At 64.9% G+C, this 14,347-nt stretch overlaps 4 protein-coding genes across 4 annotated transcripts in view; 3 read left to right on the top strand and 1 right to left on the bottom strand.

The window, feature by feature from the left end:
• The window catches only part of TMEM167B (transmembrane protein 167B), a 2,102-nt gene extending 1,193 nt beyond the window's left edge, over positions 1 to 909 (bottom strand). Inside the window, exons 1-2 of the mRNA XM_010584765.1 lie at positions 855 to 909; positions 11 to 100 (exon numbers count right to left, since the gene is read on the bottom strand). Of these exons, the coding sequence (XP_010583067.1) occupies positions 11 to 100; positions 855 to 909 (145 nt within the window). The remainder of the gene's footprint in view (positions 1 to 10; positions 101 to 854) is intronic.
• A 57-nt stretch (positions 910 to 966) lies between these two features.
• Positions 967 to 3,293, top strand: LOC104842434 (protein FAM107B-like). The gene is made up of 5 exons (XM_010584764.1): positions 967 to 990; positions 1,452 to 1,488; positions 2,062 to 2,206; positions 2,307 to 2,445; positions 3,180 to 3,293. Exons 1-5 carry the CDS (start codon positions 967 to 969, stop codon positions 3,291 to 3,293), a joined length of 459 nt encoding a protein of 152 aa, XP_010583066.1.
• Positions 3,294 to 4,108: 815 nt separating this feature from the next.
• On the top strand, positions 4,109 to 5,278 carry GPR25 (G protein-coupled receptor 25). The gene has a single exon (XM_010584763.1). It carries the CDS (start codon positions 4,109 to 4,111, stop codon positions 5,276 to 5,278), a length of 1,170 nt encoding a protein of 389 aa, XP_010583065.1.
• A 1,941-nt stretch (positions 5,279 to 7,219) lies between these two features.
• On the top strand, positions 7,220 to 13,795 carry LOC104842432 (chromosome unknown open reading frame, human C1orf106). The gene is made up of 9 exons (XM_010584762.1): positions 7,220 to 7,535; positions 8,168 to 8,227; positions 8,748 to 8,872; positions 8,962 to 9,078; positions 9,295 to 9,526; positions 10,620 to 10,883; positions 10,967 to 11,366; positions 11,961 to 12,537; positions 13,703 to 13,795. Exons 1-9 carry the CDS (start codon positions 7,220 to 7,222, stop codon positions 13,793 to 13,795), a joined length of 2,184 nt encoding a protein of 727 aa, XP_010583064.1.
• The last annotated feature ends 552 nt before the right edge of the window (positions 13,796 to 14,347 follow it).

Here is a 14,347-nt window from a genome sequence, read left to right as displayed (position 1 = left end):
AACGCGACACCGGAATCCGCAGGCGCGGCCAGTCGCGCGCCGATGGGGCCAGGCGCGGCCAGCCGACGGCCGAACCGCCAGGCGGGGAAATCGAGCCGGCCTGCGGGAGCAGGCGGCCTCAATCGAGTGCCTATGGTGGGGGGGCCACACCAGTATCGCCCAGTACTCGCCCCACCAGCCTCAGTGGACCCGGGCCCCGCTTACCCCCAGTGCGCCCAGGAACTACCAGTGTATCCAGTGCGCTCACCCTGTGCACCCTGTCCCCCAGTAACACCCAGTCCTCCCAGTAACTCTGCAGTGCAACCAGTCCCCATCCCAGCCCCCAGTGACCCCCAGGCTCCCCAGTAACTCCCAGTGTCCCCATAACCCCCCATGGCCCCCAGAGCACCCAGTCCCCATCCCAGCTCTCCCAGTAACCACCAGTCCCCCCAGTAACCAGGGTCCCCCAATAACCCCCAGTGCCCCCAGTATCCCAGTCCGTCCAGTAATCCCCAGTCTCCAGTAACTCCGTGTGCCACCCAATCACCATCCCAGTCTCCCCCACAAACCCTGTCTCTCAAATGACCCCCAGTGCACCCACTAACTCCCAGCACCCCCCATAATCCCCACTGCACCCAGTCCCCAACCCAGTTTCCCCAGCCCCCCCAATAACCCTTACAACCAAGTGGGACCAGTGCCCCCAGCAGATCCCAGTGCCCCCAGTGAGACCAGTGCCCCCAGCAGTGGCAGCGGGCACGGTGCCACCAGCCTTGCGCAGGACATGTGTCACCGTCTTCTCAGCCCCGTCAGGGCTAATCCCAGGGCTTAATGGCTTTTGCTGATAGGAGTGGGGCTGCCGTCACTGTCACCGTCACCGGTGGAGCACACGGAGAGAACAGCCAGGCTCAGTGGAGCCAGCACCCGGCCCATGTCCCTGCGTCCCTGGCCTCCCAAGGCGTGGGGACAACGACCACCAGCACTGGGGACATGGGGCTGTCGCAGAGCAAGAGGGTGAGTGGTGGCAGCTGGGCCACCCCCGAGCCCTGGGCTGGGCCCTCCATCTCCCGTGCTGGGGGTGGGACGGGACAACGGGGCCACCCTAAGACATTTCCCCAGGGAAAACATCTGGCTCTCTCCATGTTCCTACCCCTGGCATTCAGCCTGGGGACCCCTTGCCATCCTTAGGTTCCAGAGTTAACATGGTGGATATCCATTCTCCTCTCCCTCCCACCACAGCCAGCCCTGAGGTCCCGGGGGGGAGGGACACCGGGGGGTGACTTGGTCCCCATGGGTGACAGCCATGGATGGAGAGAGGATGTCCAGCCCTGGAGAACCCATGGCTGTGCCCCATCCTGTGCTAGGGAGGATGGGGGTGACGAGCAGGGACCTGGCTCTGTCCCCAGCCTGGGGAGGACCTGGAGCCAGGGACCCGCCGAGTGTCCCTCTCTGACCCTGCTCTTTGCCTTTGCCAGGGTGACGACAAAGCCCCGAGGAGCAGCGCGGTGCTGGGTGGGTGCTGCCGGCACCATGGCACGGGGCCGGGGCTGTGGGGCCCAGGGGAATGGGGACCCTGTGGGCAATGGGGACCTGTGGGGTGATGGGGACCTGAGGGGTGATGGGCACCCAATGGGCAGTGGGGACCCCAGGGATAATGAAGACCCCAAGGGACAATGGGGACCCCAAGGGATAATGGGAGAATATGGGGACCATAGGGAGGCCTGGGGACAGGGACAAGGACACTTGGGCACGGGATCCTGGAGGGTGCCTGTTGCTGGGGGACAGCGTGTGGGGACCCCAGGCTGTGACACCCCAAGACCCCCAGGCTGGGGGACGTGGGGGCTGGTGTCCAGGATCTTGCCCTGTGCTGGCATGTGGCTCCAGGTGAGGGACCCAGACAGCGTCACCCCATTCCCTGGTGACCCTGTCCCAGGTTGTCCCATCCCTCGTGGTAACCCCACACCCCAATGACCCTGTCCCCGGTGACCCTCTCCCATGGGTGACCACAGCCCTCCTGGTGACCCATTCCCTGGTGACCCATCCCATGGTGACGTCATCCCCCTGTGACCCCTGCTACCCCTCCAGAGGGTGACGGGAGTGATGTCCTCTCCCCGGACATGGCCACCAATGGCCACAGGGGCCTCATCCAGCCCAGGAAGGTGCCAAACCCAGTACGGGAGTCCCAGAGCCACCGGGAGCTGCACCGGGAGCTGCTCTTCAGCCACAGCAGGTGAGCAGGGATGGGACCCGGGGCATGGGGACAGGACAGTCCCCAGCTGGGTGGCCAGGTGGGGGTGGCCCCATTGAAGTCCATCTGTCTGTCCCTGCAGGGGGATCCTGCCCCGGCACAGGGCCGAGCTCCCGCGGGTGCTGGAGAGCCGGCGGCTAAGGCAGCTGAGGGAGGAGCTGCAGGGACCCCCCTCCGACCTGGAGCAGCAGCTGAGGAAACGCCACCAGAGGCTTGAGGAGGTCTGTGCCGTCCCTCTGTCCCCCATCCTTCCATGCCAGCCGTCCATCCCTACATTCAGCCCAGACCTCCTGCCTTCACCTCACCCTCCTCCATCCATCCATCCATCCATCCCTCCATCCATCCACCCTTCATCCCTCCCTCCATCCTCCCATCCATCCATGCATTCATCCACCTGTGCCACCATCCATCCATTCCTTCCTCCCTTCATGCATGCATATGTCCGTCCATCCATCCACCCATCCATCCATCCGTCCATCCCTTCCTCCCTTCATGCATGCATACATCTGTCCATCCATCCACCCATCCTTTCTTCCCTTCATGCACACATGCGTCCATCCATCCATCCATCCACCCATCCATGTATCCATCTGTCCATCCACCTCCCCCATCCACCCACTCCGCTCCGTCCAGCCCCCATCCATTCCTCACTGCCCCACGGATTTGGGGTTTGGCCAAGGGAGGCCACACCATGGGGACAGCTGGGTGATGGCCAGGCTGTTGGGACGGCTGGGTTGAGGAACGGCCGGGGGAGGCTGGACTTGGGGGGTGGCTGAGGGAGGCTGGGTTGGAAGGACGGGTCAAGAGATGGTCAAGGGTGACCAGATCTTAGGGACGGCTGATGGAGCCTGGTTTGACGGGACACCCAGGTCAGGAGACGGCTGGGTTGTGGGGACAGTCGAGGGGACCCACACCGGGACCCATGGCCGTCCCTCCTGGGCCCCACTTACCGCAGCACGAGCGGGAGGCAGCAGCGGGGCCAGATCCGGGCCCTCGCCCCGAGTTCCTTCTGGTGCGGGACAGCCTGAGGAAGATGAAGCTGGCGGAGCCGGGTGCCTGGCAGACGTGAGCAGGAGCTGGCCTGGCAGAGCGGGGGACAGCTGCCCCTGGACCCCCCCATGGCGGCACACCGGGCTCCCCCCATCTCCAGCACATCCCAGTGCTGGGAACGGCACCTGGCGCTGTCATTCTGGGAGAGCTCGTGGTCGGGGGCGGCCGTGGGTACCGCTGCCTCAGCGTCCCCAAAGCGGTGAGAACCAACGTGCCAAGGGCTGGAATGAGCTGGCAGAGCGGGGCAGCGCCGGGGGCGGCATGGGGAGGTGGCGGGCAACGGTCTCACCCCGACCTGCACCTGCTCCATCTCTCTCTGACAAAAAAACCCATGAAATAAAGGCTTTCATCTGGTTTTCTTGATGCAAATGTGCTGGGGATGGGGATGGGGACGGGGATGGGGACAGTGATGGGTTGGCATTGGCTTGGGTTGACGGCTTGCAGTGGGGACGGAGGGCAGCCATGGTGAAAGAGCTGCAGGGGGGGTTGGTAGCCAGTGGCTCGGTTTCTGGTGGTCCCACCAGCCCAGATGCTGGCTGGTGTCCACCCAAGGCCTTCAGCCATTACCTGGTGGCGCAAAGCCTTCCTCCACCCCACCCCCGGTCTTCCTTTCCACCACTCCTTTTTTGGGGGTTTCTTTCTTCTCGTTGTGTTTTTTTTTTCTGTTTCCAAAATTAAACGTGCTTCACCTCCTGCCCCTTCCACCCCACAGCCCTTGCCCTGTTGGAAAGGAAGTGTGAGACGTTGTTTTTGAGCAGAGCTCAGATCAACAACCCAACCGCTGGGCGCGGCGAGCACCGCCCTGGGCACCGGGGAGGGCACCTGGCCACTGCCATGGCTCCTGAGGAGCTTGCCAGCTCGGCCGACTACGATTACCCACCAGTAACCAATGTGACGGGGAACCAGGAGGTCTTCTCCAGGTGGGAGGTCTTCTTCACCACTGTCTTCATCCCCATCCTCTACTCCTTCATCTTCTTCCTCGGCCTCGTGGGAAACCTCTTCGTCATCGTCCTGATGGCCAAGAAGAGCGGGGGCAAGAGGATGGTGGACACCTTTGTGCTGAACCTGGCGGTGGCCGATGTCATCTTCATCTGCACCTTGCCCTTCTGGGTGGTGGCAGGGGCACGGGGGAACCGCTGGCTGCTTGGTGAAGGGCTCTGCAAGGTGAGCAGCTATGCCATCGCAGTCAATCGCTGCTCCAGCATCCTCTTCCTCACTGCCCTCAGCGTGGAGCGCTACCTGGTCATCAGGAAGGTACTGGACACCAAGATGATGGGTTCCCAGAGGCACGTCCATGTCACCTGTGGCATCATCTGGACCGTGTCCCTTCTCCTGGGTGCCCCGTCCCTGGTGTACCGGCAGCTGGATGGGGACGACTGCTGGGATGAAGATGGAGAGGACTTCAGCCTGGCCATGGTCTTCCTCACCTTCCTCCTGCCCTTGGGGGTTATCTCCTTCTGCTACTGCTCCATCTACTGCCAGCTCCAGCGCCACGTCCGGCTGGGCAGGGGCGTCCGGCGTTCCCACCGCGCCATCGTCACCATTGTCGCAGCCTTCCTCTGCTCCTGGTTGCCCCTCAACGCCTGCAAGGTGCTGCTCTTCTTCCTTGCCAAGGGGACGCTGGTCCTGTCCCAGGGGCAGGAGGTGGCCCTGAGGTGGGTGGTGGCCGGCAGCACCTGCCTGGCCTTCGTTAACAGTTGCGTCAACCCCCTTGTCTATGCCCTGATGGACAGACGCTGCCGTCCCCAATGTCCCTTCAGTGCCCGCGCACTGGGGACGGGTCCTGGCGCGGCCACCCCCTCCTCCGCCACCGACTCCAGCCTCCTCTTCGGTGGCCGGATCCGGACCAAGACCCCCACCGGCCCCCAGCACAGGAGCGGGACTGAGCTCCAGCTGGCACTGGGGGTCCTGCGGGGCCACCCCAGGGTGAGTCCTCCCCCCTCCTCCCCAGCGTCCCCGGGTGCCACCCCCATCTCCCCTGTCCCACCTGGTCCTCAGCAGTAAATGTGGGTCCAAGCCATCCCGGTGCGATTCCCGAGGGAGCTGCTGGCCTGTGCTCTGCCCGCAGCCCCGGTGGAGGCAGGATCTGGCCCCCAGGATAAACCCCCTCTGCCCCATCGCCCCCCGCAGGGATGCTCTTCATAAGGGATGGCTTCAGGAGCAAGAACCTGGTTTTAATTCCAATTTAATCCCAATTAATACAAATTTAGCCTTATCACTAACGAAGTATTTTAGTCTTCGAGCTGTTTTTACCGCCTGCTGGGGGGAAGGGGGGGCTCGGTGCCAGGGGGGCTGCCAGCAGCTCTGCATGGCGTGGGGCCACACTGAGAAAAAAACCCTTTTTTCTCCAAATCTGCCCTTTCCACTCCAAATCTGCCCTTTCCTGGTGCTGCTGGGCTTCCTGCCCCCCCCCCTTGTGCTGTTGGGCAAGGGGTGGCTGCGGCAAAGACGGGGTGTCATGTCCGTTCCCCCCCCCCCCAATCACAGAGGGACTCAGGGACATTGGGAAGCCGTGGGTGGAGGGGAAGGTTTTGGGGAGTTTGTGGAGGTGCAGGGCACTGCTGCTGCCTGCACTCCTGCCTGCATCTGCCTGGGGCTGGCTTTGCTGTCTGCATGCTTGCTGCGCCTCTCCTCCCTGCACCCTGCCTGCACCCCTGGCCTGTGCCTGCCCTGCTTGCAGCTCTTCCTGCCTGCTCCCTGCCTGCACCCTCACCTGCACCCTGCCTGCAGCCTGGCCGCACCTCTCCCGCCTGCATCCCTGCCTGCATCTCACCCACCTGCACCTGTGCTGTCTGCACGCTTGCTGCTCCTCTCCTGCCTGCAGCCCTTGCCTGCATCTCCCCTGTGTGCACCTTGCCTGCACCCTGCCCTCTCATCCCCGTCCTCGCAGGCTGTGGGACCGTCCCGTGGGGCTGAGACACACTTTCCACCAGCTGCCCCACGCCGGCAGTGCAGGATGTGGCCGACTCACCCGTGCCAGCCGCCCTGATTCATCTCACACTGCACCGGCGGCCGCGGCAGTGCCGTTCCCACGTCCTGGCACTGCCCTGCTCTGACCCTCGCCTGTCACCTCCTGCCTGGGACAGGGACAGGACAGGGATGGCGACAGGGACAGGGACAGGACAGGCTGCCTTGGCTCCCCGTGGGTTCCAGGGCAGCACCGCCAACCTCCCACCCTGCCCACACTGACAGGCTTGGGTCCCTGCCCGCCCCCGGCATTCTGGGGACGCCAACCCCAGGGGAGATCCCCCGGCCATGGGCCATGGCAGGTACAGGGAGGGTGTCCCTGCGCTTGGCCTGGCCCCGCCTGGCACTGGGGATGGAGCCTCCACCTGGCACTGTGCCATGGTGGGCCAGGCCGTGCCAGGCTGTGCTGTGCCAGGCTGTGCCATGCTGTGCCGGGCAGTGCCATGCTGTGCCAAGTTGCACCGTGTTGTGCCATAGTGTGCCACGCCATACCACACCATGCTGTACTGTCCCATATCATAATATGCCCCGCTATGCCATACGATGCCATGCCATGCCATGCCATATCATACCATACCATACCATACCATGCTATGCCATGCCATGCCATGCTATGCCAAGTTGTGCCAAGCCATGCCAAGTTGCACTGTGTTGTGCCATACTGTGCCACACCATACCACACTATGCTGTACTGTCCCATGTCATACTATGCCATTCCATGCCATGCTGTGTCATGCCGTGCCTTCCCCTGCCATACTCTTCCATGCCACATGCTGTACGGTGCCACCCCACGCCACTCAGTGCCATGCTGTGCCATGCCATGCTGTGCCACGTTGCACCTCTGTGCTATGCCGTGCCATACCACACCATGCCGTGCCACACCATACCATACTGTGCCGTGCCATGCCATGTTGTACCATACTGTGCCGTGTCCTGCCATACCATGCCATGTCGTGCCATGTCATGCTATACCATACCATGCCATACTGTGCCGTGCCATGCCATAATGTGCTGTGCCATGCCATACTGTGCCACACCACACCACACTACTTTGCCACACCACCACACCCAGTGCCATACAGTGCTGTGCCATGCCAAGCAGGCAGGCAGGCCTTCACCGTCGTCGTCCGTCGTGGGGCGGAGGCCGGGGCGCGTGGGGCGGCGCGGGCGCGGGTGCTGCCGCCGGCGGCAGCCGGGGAAGGTCTTGCTCACCCGCTCCTCCCCTCCGCCTCAAGTCAAAACACGTCCCTGTGTCCCGGGCACAGCACAGCCGGCAGCGGCGGCGAGCGCCCAGGTAAGGCATCGCCCGCCGGCCCCGCCGCCGACCCCCCGGGACCCCTCACCCTTCCCTGCCTCAGTTTCCCCAAGCCGCTCCACGTCTGGGGGAAACTGAGGCTCGGCAGGCACCAAAGCAATGCAAAAGTAGGGGCGAGCAACACCCCTGCCCCTCTCCCACCCGTTTGACCCCCCCCAAGAGCAGGGGGGTGTCGGGGTGCTGGGGGGGGATCTGCTTTCCCAGGGCCGGCAGCCGCCCCCAGCCTGGCAGCTGCCTTCAGCCCAGACGGAAAAGAAATCAAAACTGGGAGAGGCGCCCAGTGAAACCAGCCGGGGCGGGAGCGAGGCCCCCCCCGGCCCCCCCCCCCCGCCGCACCCCGACCACCTTTGCCCCCGGGATGGGTCTCATCCAGGCAACCCCGGCTGCCACGCACGTGTTTGCACACCTTTGTTTATCGTAGGACCTACAAGAAGGCAGGCAAAGCAAACACGGCCTCGCCTTCCTCCCCCCGCCGCCATCACTGGAGCTGGCGGCGGCTGGGAAGGACGGGGTGATGCTGAGGGTTGGGGGCAGTGCGGGGAGGGCTGCACACATGGGTGCTGCCTGGGGGGTGGCACGGGGACAAGGCATCTCCCCGCTGTTGCCCGTAGGGTCCCGGCCTGGCATGGGGGAGGCAAGCGACACCGACAGTGGGATCATGCTGCATTCGGGTGAGCGCTGGGGGGGTATTTTGGGGGGGGGAAGGTCTTGGAGTGCCCCATCCCCCATATGTGCTCTTAGAGCATGTCCCCCCCAGCTGAGAACGGAGGACTTCAGTGCATGGGGCCACCCTGGGGACACACAAAAGCTCCTCGGGGGGGGGTGTTGTTGAGGAAATGGGGGGTTCCCCCGGTTTCAGGGGGGGCACCCAAGCGTGGCGGGGGGGGGCCCTGGACTGGCTTTGACTCAGCCGGGTTTCACTCAGGGATGGCTGAGTCAGGGCGAAACCTTCCCCGTGTGTCGTGTCCCCCCCCCCCCCGCTGGGAAATCACGGCTGCCTCAGGGGAGTCTGAGCACCCATGGGTGCTGCTTGGGGGGGGGTGTGTGGAGCAGGGGGAGCTCACGGCTGCTTTTTCCCCTTTCCGGGGTTGGGGGAAACTGAGGCAGGGAGGTGGGGGGAGGGGCGTCCGGGTGCATCTCAGCAGGAATCTGCCTGCCCGTCCCTCCATCCGTCCATCCATCCATCCCCAGGCCCTGACAGCCCTGTGTCACCCCTGAAGGAGCGGGCGCAGGCAGGGCGCAGGCAGCAGCAGGCGTTGGAAGCCCGGCTGGAGGGCTGCGTGCAGGAGCTGCGGCGGCTCTGCCTACGCGAGGCGGTGAGCGGGGCTGGGGGGGGCCCCCCTGCCCCGCCCCCCCCCCCCCACACTTCCATGGCAGTGGCTCAGTGTCCCCGTGCCGTCCCCAGGAGCTGACGGGAACACTGCCCCGCGAGTACCCCCTGAAAGCTGGCGAGAAGCCCCCTAAGGTCCACCGCAGGATCGGTGCTGCCTTCAAGCTGGATGAGACCCTCGTCCTGCGCGGGGCGGTGAGGGGCTCCCTGGGGTGCAAGCGGGGGGGGAGGGAGCAGTGGGGACCCCTCTCCATCCCGTCCCATCCTGGAGCTGCTGGCGATGCCCAAGCATCACCCACCACGGGATGGTGGGAGAAATTCATATTCCCCCTCATTAGGCAAAGCCTTCGTTAGCGTGCAAGTATGATGGGGGTGGTGGGGTGCCGAGCGTGTCCCCTCCGTCCCCAGGACCCACTGAGCGCCCTGGAGCGGGACCTGGCGCTCCAGCTGCAGATCGCCAAGGCCGCCCAGCGTCTCTGCCGAGAGGAGAACATCAGCAAGCGGCTCCGCAAGCGCCGGCAGACGGCGGCACTGCTGGAGGAGCAGAAGCTGAAGGACCTGGAGAACATCCTCAACCAGCGACGGCTCCTGGCCGGTCGAAGGCCCCTGCCTGCCGGCGGTGGAACCAGTGCTGCCGAGGGTGAGCCCTCCCGTGTGCACCCCTCTCGGCTGGTGGCGGCTCGTTTGGGAGATGCTGGAAGTCGGGGAGCTGGAAATGGGTGCAGCTTGATTGGGTGTCCCTGGTGAATGCACCCCGCTGTGCCATCCCTGGCATGTGCACCCCAATCCTCCATCCCCAGTGAATGCAATCCACTGGATGCACCCCAATACGCCATCCCCCATGCATGCACCCCAATCTCCCATCCCTGGTGAATGCACCCCCCAGATGCACCCCAATATCCCATCCCCAGTGCATGCACCCCAATTCCCCATCTCCTGTGAATGCACCCCCCTGGATGCCCCCTGAAATGCCATCCCTGGTGCATGTACCCCAATATGCTCTTCCCGTGAATGCACCCCAATCCCCCCACCCCCAGTGAAGGCACCCCAATACGCTCTCCCCGATAGATGCACACCGGTGAACACACCCCAATACTTCATCCCTGTTGAAAGCACCCTCATGAATGCACCCTGATATGTGATCCCCATTGAATGCACCCCAATACTTCATCCCTGCTGACTGCACCCTGACACACCATCCCCAATGATTGCACCCCCCTGAATGCACCCCAATACTTCATCTCTGGTGGTTGCACCCTTGTGAATGCACCCCAGAACTTCATCCCCAGTGCATGCACCCCGATACACCATCCCTGCTGTATGCACCTCCATGAATGCACCCCAATGCTTCATCCCCAGTGATTGCACCCCCATGAATGCACCCCAATACTTCATCCCTGCTGATTGCACCCTGATACACCATCCCTGCTGTATGCACCCCCATGAATGCACCCCAATACTTCACCCCTGCTGAATGCACCCCATGACTGCCTCCTGACCTGCCAGCCCCAGTGAGTGCCCCCCAACAGGTGGCAGGATTTGGCCTGGCTGCCATGTCCCCATCCCGGTGGCAGCTGTCCAAGCGAGTCCCCGCTCGCCCCTGCATGCACCTTGGCCTCGGCTCCATCCTCACCACCCTCCATCACCCCCTAAGGACCAGGGACATGGTGGCTCCTTCCCTCCTGGTGCCCCCAAACCTGCCCAGCACCCCTCCTCCTGCCCGGCCTGGGCAGGCTGGGAGCTGCCTGCAGTGCCGGCAATGCAGCTCGGCAAAGCCGGCCTGGCCGGTACCGCCACCGTCCCGGAGCGTGTCGGGACAGGCGGCGTGGGAGAGGGGGAGCGGAGGCCTCCGGGGACGCGCTGGGTGGCGGCAGGTGCCGTGGGAGCGTTTTGGCACCCGCCGGCGGCACCGGCACCGTTCTCACCCGTCCCCTGCCCCGCAGAGCTCAGCGCCTCCGACGACAGCTCCCTGTCAGACGCCGTCCTGCTGGAGGAGGGTAAGGGGGCTGTGGGGACCAGGGTGGGGGGGACAGTGCCCCCCAGGTGTCCCCTCCATCCCAACTTGCTGTCTCTCCTGCAGAGGAGACGCGGCCGTCGGGACCTGCCACCCCACGGGGGTCCCCGTCCCCCGAGGAACCCGCTGAGGAGGAGGTGTCGGGGCCCCCGCCGGCCCCCCCCAGCCCCTGGCAGGACACCAGCCTCGACAGACCCTACGAGAAGGCCAAAAAACCTGGCGTTGAACCCGGGGATGGGGAAACCCGGGGTTCCCGGTGCTACCCTGGGTCCCCGCCGGCCGTCCCCACTGCCCCCTCGGCCCCCAGCAGCCCTGACCCCGCAGCCTCGCCAGCGCCCAGGGCGGGGGACGTCCCTCCCTACCGCTTCGTCCCCATCAGGACCCTGGTGCTGTGCCGGCAGGCGGGCTCCAGCGCTCCCAGCACCCCGGAGCCATCGGGCCGGCGGGGACAGTCCCAGTCCCTGAGGTATGTCCTGTGCATGGCGGCGGGGGGGACGAGGGCTTCTGCAAGGGTGGATGGAAATAACCCCATGGGGAGGAGGAAGGAGATAACCCCATGGAGATGATGAAATGAAATCCATGGGGAGGAGGATGGAGATAACTCCATGGGGAGGATGAAGTGAAACCCACAGGGAGGAGGTTGGAGGTAACTCCATGGGGAGGAGCATGGAGATGTCCTCATGAGGAGGATGGAGCTAAAGCCATGGGGAGGAGGATGGAACTAACCCTATGGGTAGGATGGAACTAACCCTATGGGTAGGATGGAGACAACCTTATGGGGAGGATGGAACTAATCCTATGGGGAGGATGGAGGCAACCCCGTGGGGAGGAGGTTGGAGATAACCCTATGTGGAGGATGGACATAAATCCATGGGAAGGAGGATGGAGCTAATCCCATGGGGAGGAAGCTGGAGCTAACCCCGTGGGGAGGCTGCACCCTGCACCCATGGAGTGCTCAGCCCCCCGCACCCCTTGGCCACCCTTTTCCTGGCTTGCCCTGACTTTTGGGCGGGCAGCGAGAGGAAGGGTCTGTCTGCAGCCGCAGCCCTCCTGCCCACAGGGTGGAAGCGTGCTGGCAGCCTGGTGAGCCACGGGGCCGCAGCGCTGTACCCCGCCGGCGCCCCACGTACTACACAGTGACGGTGCCCACCTCCTGCATCCCGAACCCCAGCCCCACGCACCACTCCGGCTCCGACGACAGCATCTCCGACCTCTCCAGCATCTCCCACGCCACCTCCCCAGGCAGCAGCAGCCCTGACGTCTCCTTCCCGCGCCCCCCAGTCCCACCGCCCCTCGCCGAACCTGGTTACTACCCCCGGGGTGCCCACCGGTTCCTGCCACCCACCGGCCCCCCAGCTTTCCTCTACGAGCAGGATCTGGCTCCGTTACGCTACCAACGCCTGGTGCCCTCGCACAGCCGCATCGTGCGCACCCCCTCGCTCAAGGACTACGCGCCGGCAGGCGGCCGGGGGCTCTCCAAGGCGGCCGTGACCGAGGAGCTCAAGTCATGGCACCAGCGCGCCCGGCTGCGGGGTGCCCGTCCCCACTCCCTTGACCGGCAAGGGGCCTTTCGGGGACCCCGTGGTGGGACCACCAGGGACGTGCCCATCACCCGTGGAGTCCTGCCGCGGGCTCAGGTAGGGCATGGGGTCCGGCCAGTACAGGGACAGGAGTGGGGACATGGGAGGGTGGGGGGCACGGTGGTCCTCGTCCCCATATGGGGATCCCCTGGGTGCTGCCCTCAGGGTGACTGAGCGACATGAGTTGTCACCCTGAGGTGTTTCAGGGACAAGTGGCTCTGCTGGGGTCCCATGAGTTTCCCCAGAGCAGGAGTGGGAAATGGTGAAAAATTCACCATGGGGAAAAATTGAGGTCCAATGACAGGTCCCTGGGGCAGGACCATGGTCTCAGAAGGGTCTTGGGGATGGGACCAAGGTCCTTCAATGTCCTTTGGGGCAGGATAGGGACCCTCTGAGGGTCCCTCTGGGCAGGTCCAGGGTCCCACAGGCCAAGCCTGGGGTCCCATGAGGGTCCCTGGGGCAGGTGCAGGATCCTAAGGGGGCCCCTGGGGCAAGACCAGGGTCCTGAGTGGGTCCCACAGGGAGGATTGGGGTCCTGAGGGGATCGCGGGGGAATTTGGGTCCCGTGAGGGTCCCTTGGGGCAGGACTGGGGACCCCTAAGGGTCCCTGCAATAGGACGGGTGAAGGTCCCGTGGGACAGGACCAGGTCCTAAGGGGGTCCCTAGGGCAGGATTGGGGTCCTGAGGTGGTCCCACAGCCAGGACCAGGGTCTTGTGAGGGTGTTGGCCACAGGACCAAGGTCCCTGAAGGTCCTTTGGGGCAGGATGGGGACCTTCTGAGGGTCCCTCTAGGCAGGTCCGGGGTGCCACAGGCTGGGCTTGGGGTCCCATGAGGGTCCCTGGGGCAGGTGTGGGATCCTAAGGGGGTCCTTGGGGCAGGACTGGGGGCCCATGCGGGTCCCTCCGGTCACACCCAGGGTCCTACGAGCAGGACCCAGGCTCCCACGCGGGTCCCTGCGGCAGGAGCAGGGTGTCCCTGGGCAGGGGGGTCCCTGCAGACATTTTGGGGGCTGGCTCCGTCCCCTCCACCTGGGGGGTCCCACCGGGATGGGTGCATGCCATAGACCTTAGCACACCGGCACGGTGTGAAGGGACAGTCGGGACCTGCAGCTGTGTCCCTGCAAACAGCCCCCGGCAACCCCTGCCCTGGGATGTGCACCCCGGGGTGCTGCCCTGGTGCGGGGAGGGGGGCCGGCACCCATGGGCTCCTTCTCCCATGCAGGTGCCCCCGATTCACGTCCTGCGGCGCTCCCCGGATGGCGTGCCCGTGCAGGTCTACGTGCCTGAGAACGGCGAGATCGTCACACAAGTGTAAGCGTGGACACCCCCCCACACACCCCGGGAGGGGGGCACAGCCTGGCTGGCCCAGGGACAGTGGGGACCAGGCCGTCCCACGCCCCCCTACCGCAGCATGGGGACACGGGTGGGAGGCGCAGCCACCCCCCACCAGCACTCCTGGTGTGTGTGGGGCTGGGCCGGGGTGGCCGGGGCTGGCCCCCCACTCCATGTCCCCTCACCGCCACCATGACCCCAATGCTGACGGTGCCACCGCGATCCTCGATTTGGGGCTTTGGTCTCTAATAAAGGTGGTCGTTGGGGTGCTCCTGCCCTCACCAGCCCCTCGGGATGTGTCGCCTCTGTCCCCGGCCCCATCCCCTGCCAGGTCCCCCCCATCCCCTTGGATCTGGCACTAGATTGGCATTGCCAGGATCGGGCCCCAGTGGTTTGGGGTCCAGCTGTGCCTCTGTGGGCTTGAGATAGTGATGGGGTGACCCTGGTGCCGAGGGGGCATCCCCTGTCCAGCCGTGGCCCCCAGCACCCAGCGAGCCCTTGGCTCGACTGGGATGGGGGTGCTGGGAAAGGGGGT

This window comes from Haliaeetus leucocephalus, unplaced genomic scaffold, assembly GCF_000737465.1.
Source record: "Haliaeetus leucocephalus isolate CR32 unplaced genomic scaffold, Haliaeetus_leucocephalus-4.0 Scaffold1000, whole genome shotgun sequence".
Lineage (NCBI taxonomy): Eukaryota > Metazoa > Chordata > Aves > Accipitriformes > Accipitridae > Haliaeetus > Haliaeetus leucocephalus.
This window is presented reverse-complemented; position numbering and strand designations above follow the sequence as displayed.

Excerpts from the sequence above, each read along its gene's own strand:
- LOC104842434 (XM_010584764.1), top strand. The coding sequence starts at position 967 with ATGGGGCTGTCGCAGAGCAAGAGG. Across the intron at positions 2,207-2,306 it reads CTGCTCTTCAGCCACAGCAG|GGGGATCCTGCCCCGGCACA; the intron begins GTGAGCAGGGAT and ends CTGTCCCTGCAG. Across the intron at positions 2,446-3,179 it reads GCCACCAGAGGCTTGAGGAG|CACGAGCGGGAGGCAGCAGC; the intron begins GTCTGTGCCGTC and ends CACTTACCGCAG.
- GPR25 (XM_010584763.1), top strand. The coding sequence starts at position 4,109 with ATGGCTCCTGAGGAGCTTGCCAGCTCGGCCGACTACGATTACCCACCA.
- LOC104842432 (XM_010584762.1), top strand. The coding sequence starts at position 7,220 with ATGCCATACTGTGCCGTGCCATGCCATAATGTGCTGTGCCATGCCATA. Across the intron at positions 8,873-8,961 it reads GGCTCTGCCTACGCGAGGCG|GAGCTGACGGGAACACTGCC; the intron begins GTGAGCGGGGCT and ends TGCCGTCCCCAG. Across the intron at positions 9,079-9,294 it reads AGACCCTCGTCCTGCGCGGG|GACCCACTGAGCGCCCTGGA; the intron begins GCGGTGAGGGGC and ends CTCCGTCCCCAG.